The following is a 313-nucleotide window of genomic DNA, read 5'->3' as shown; positions in this document are numbered from 1 at the left end:
GGGATTAAAAAACCCCCAAAAAAAACTCACCCACAACAGGGCAAAAAAACGCACCAAAAAGCCACAAAAATTTCCAAAGCCACTCACGAACTTGGCGGTGACAGTCTCCCCAACGTACGCCAGGGGATACGGCTCAGCGATGACGTCACCGAAGGCCTTGCCGAGCGGAGTGCCGTCGAACATGACCCCCGGCAGGAGGGTCATGACGCCCGTCGTCATGTCGGGGGGGCGCCGGAACCCGGCTCCGGGTTTTTCGCCCCCGTTTGGGAAAAGAGGTTTGGGGGGGGTAAAAAGAGGGGTGGGGAGGGAAGGA

The 313-nt window shown here is 58.5% G+C and overlaps 1 protein-coding gene across 1 annotated transcript in view; it reads right to left on the bottom strand.

Moving 5' to 3' along the window:
• The window catches only part of LOC119592073 (neutral ceramidase-like), a gene marked incomplete in the record, with an annotated part of 12,827 nt that overhangs the window by 3,406 nt on the left and 9,108 nt on the right, over positions 1-313 (bottom strand). The window contains 1 exon segment of the mRNA XM_037940885.1: positions 88-208. Coding sequence (XP_037796813.1) covers positions 88-208 — 121 coding nt within the window.

This window comes from Penaeus monodon, chromosome 29, assembly GCF_015228065.2.
Source record: "Penaeus monodon isolate SGIC_2016 chromosome 29, NSTDA_Pmon_1, whole genome shotgun sequence".
Classification (NCBI taxonomy): Eukaryota; Metazoa; Arthropoda; class Malacostraca; order Decapoda; family Penaeidae; genus Penaeus; species Penaeus monodon.
Note: the sequence above shows the minus strand (reverse complement) of the source record. Positions and strands in the feature narration are given on the sequence as shown.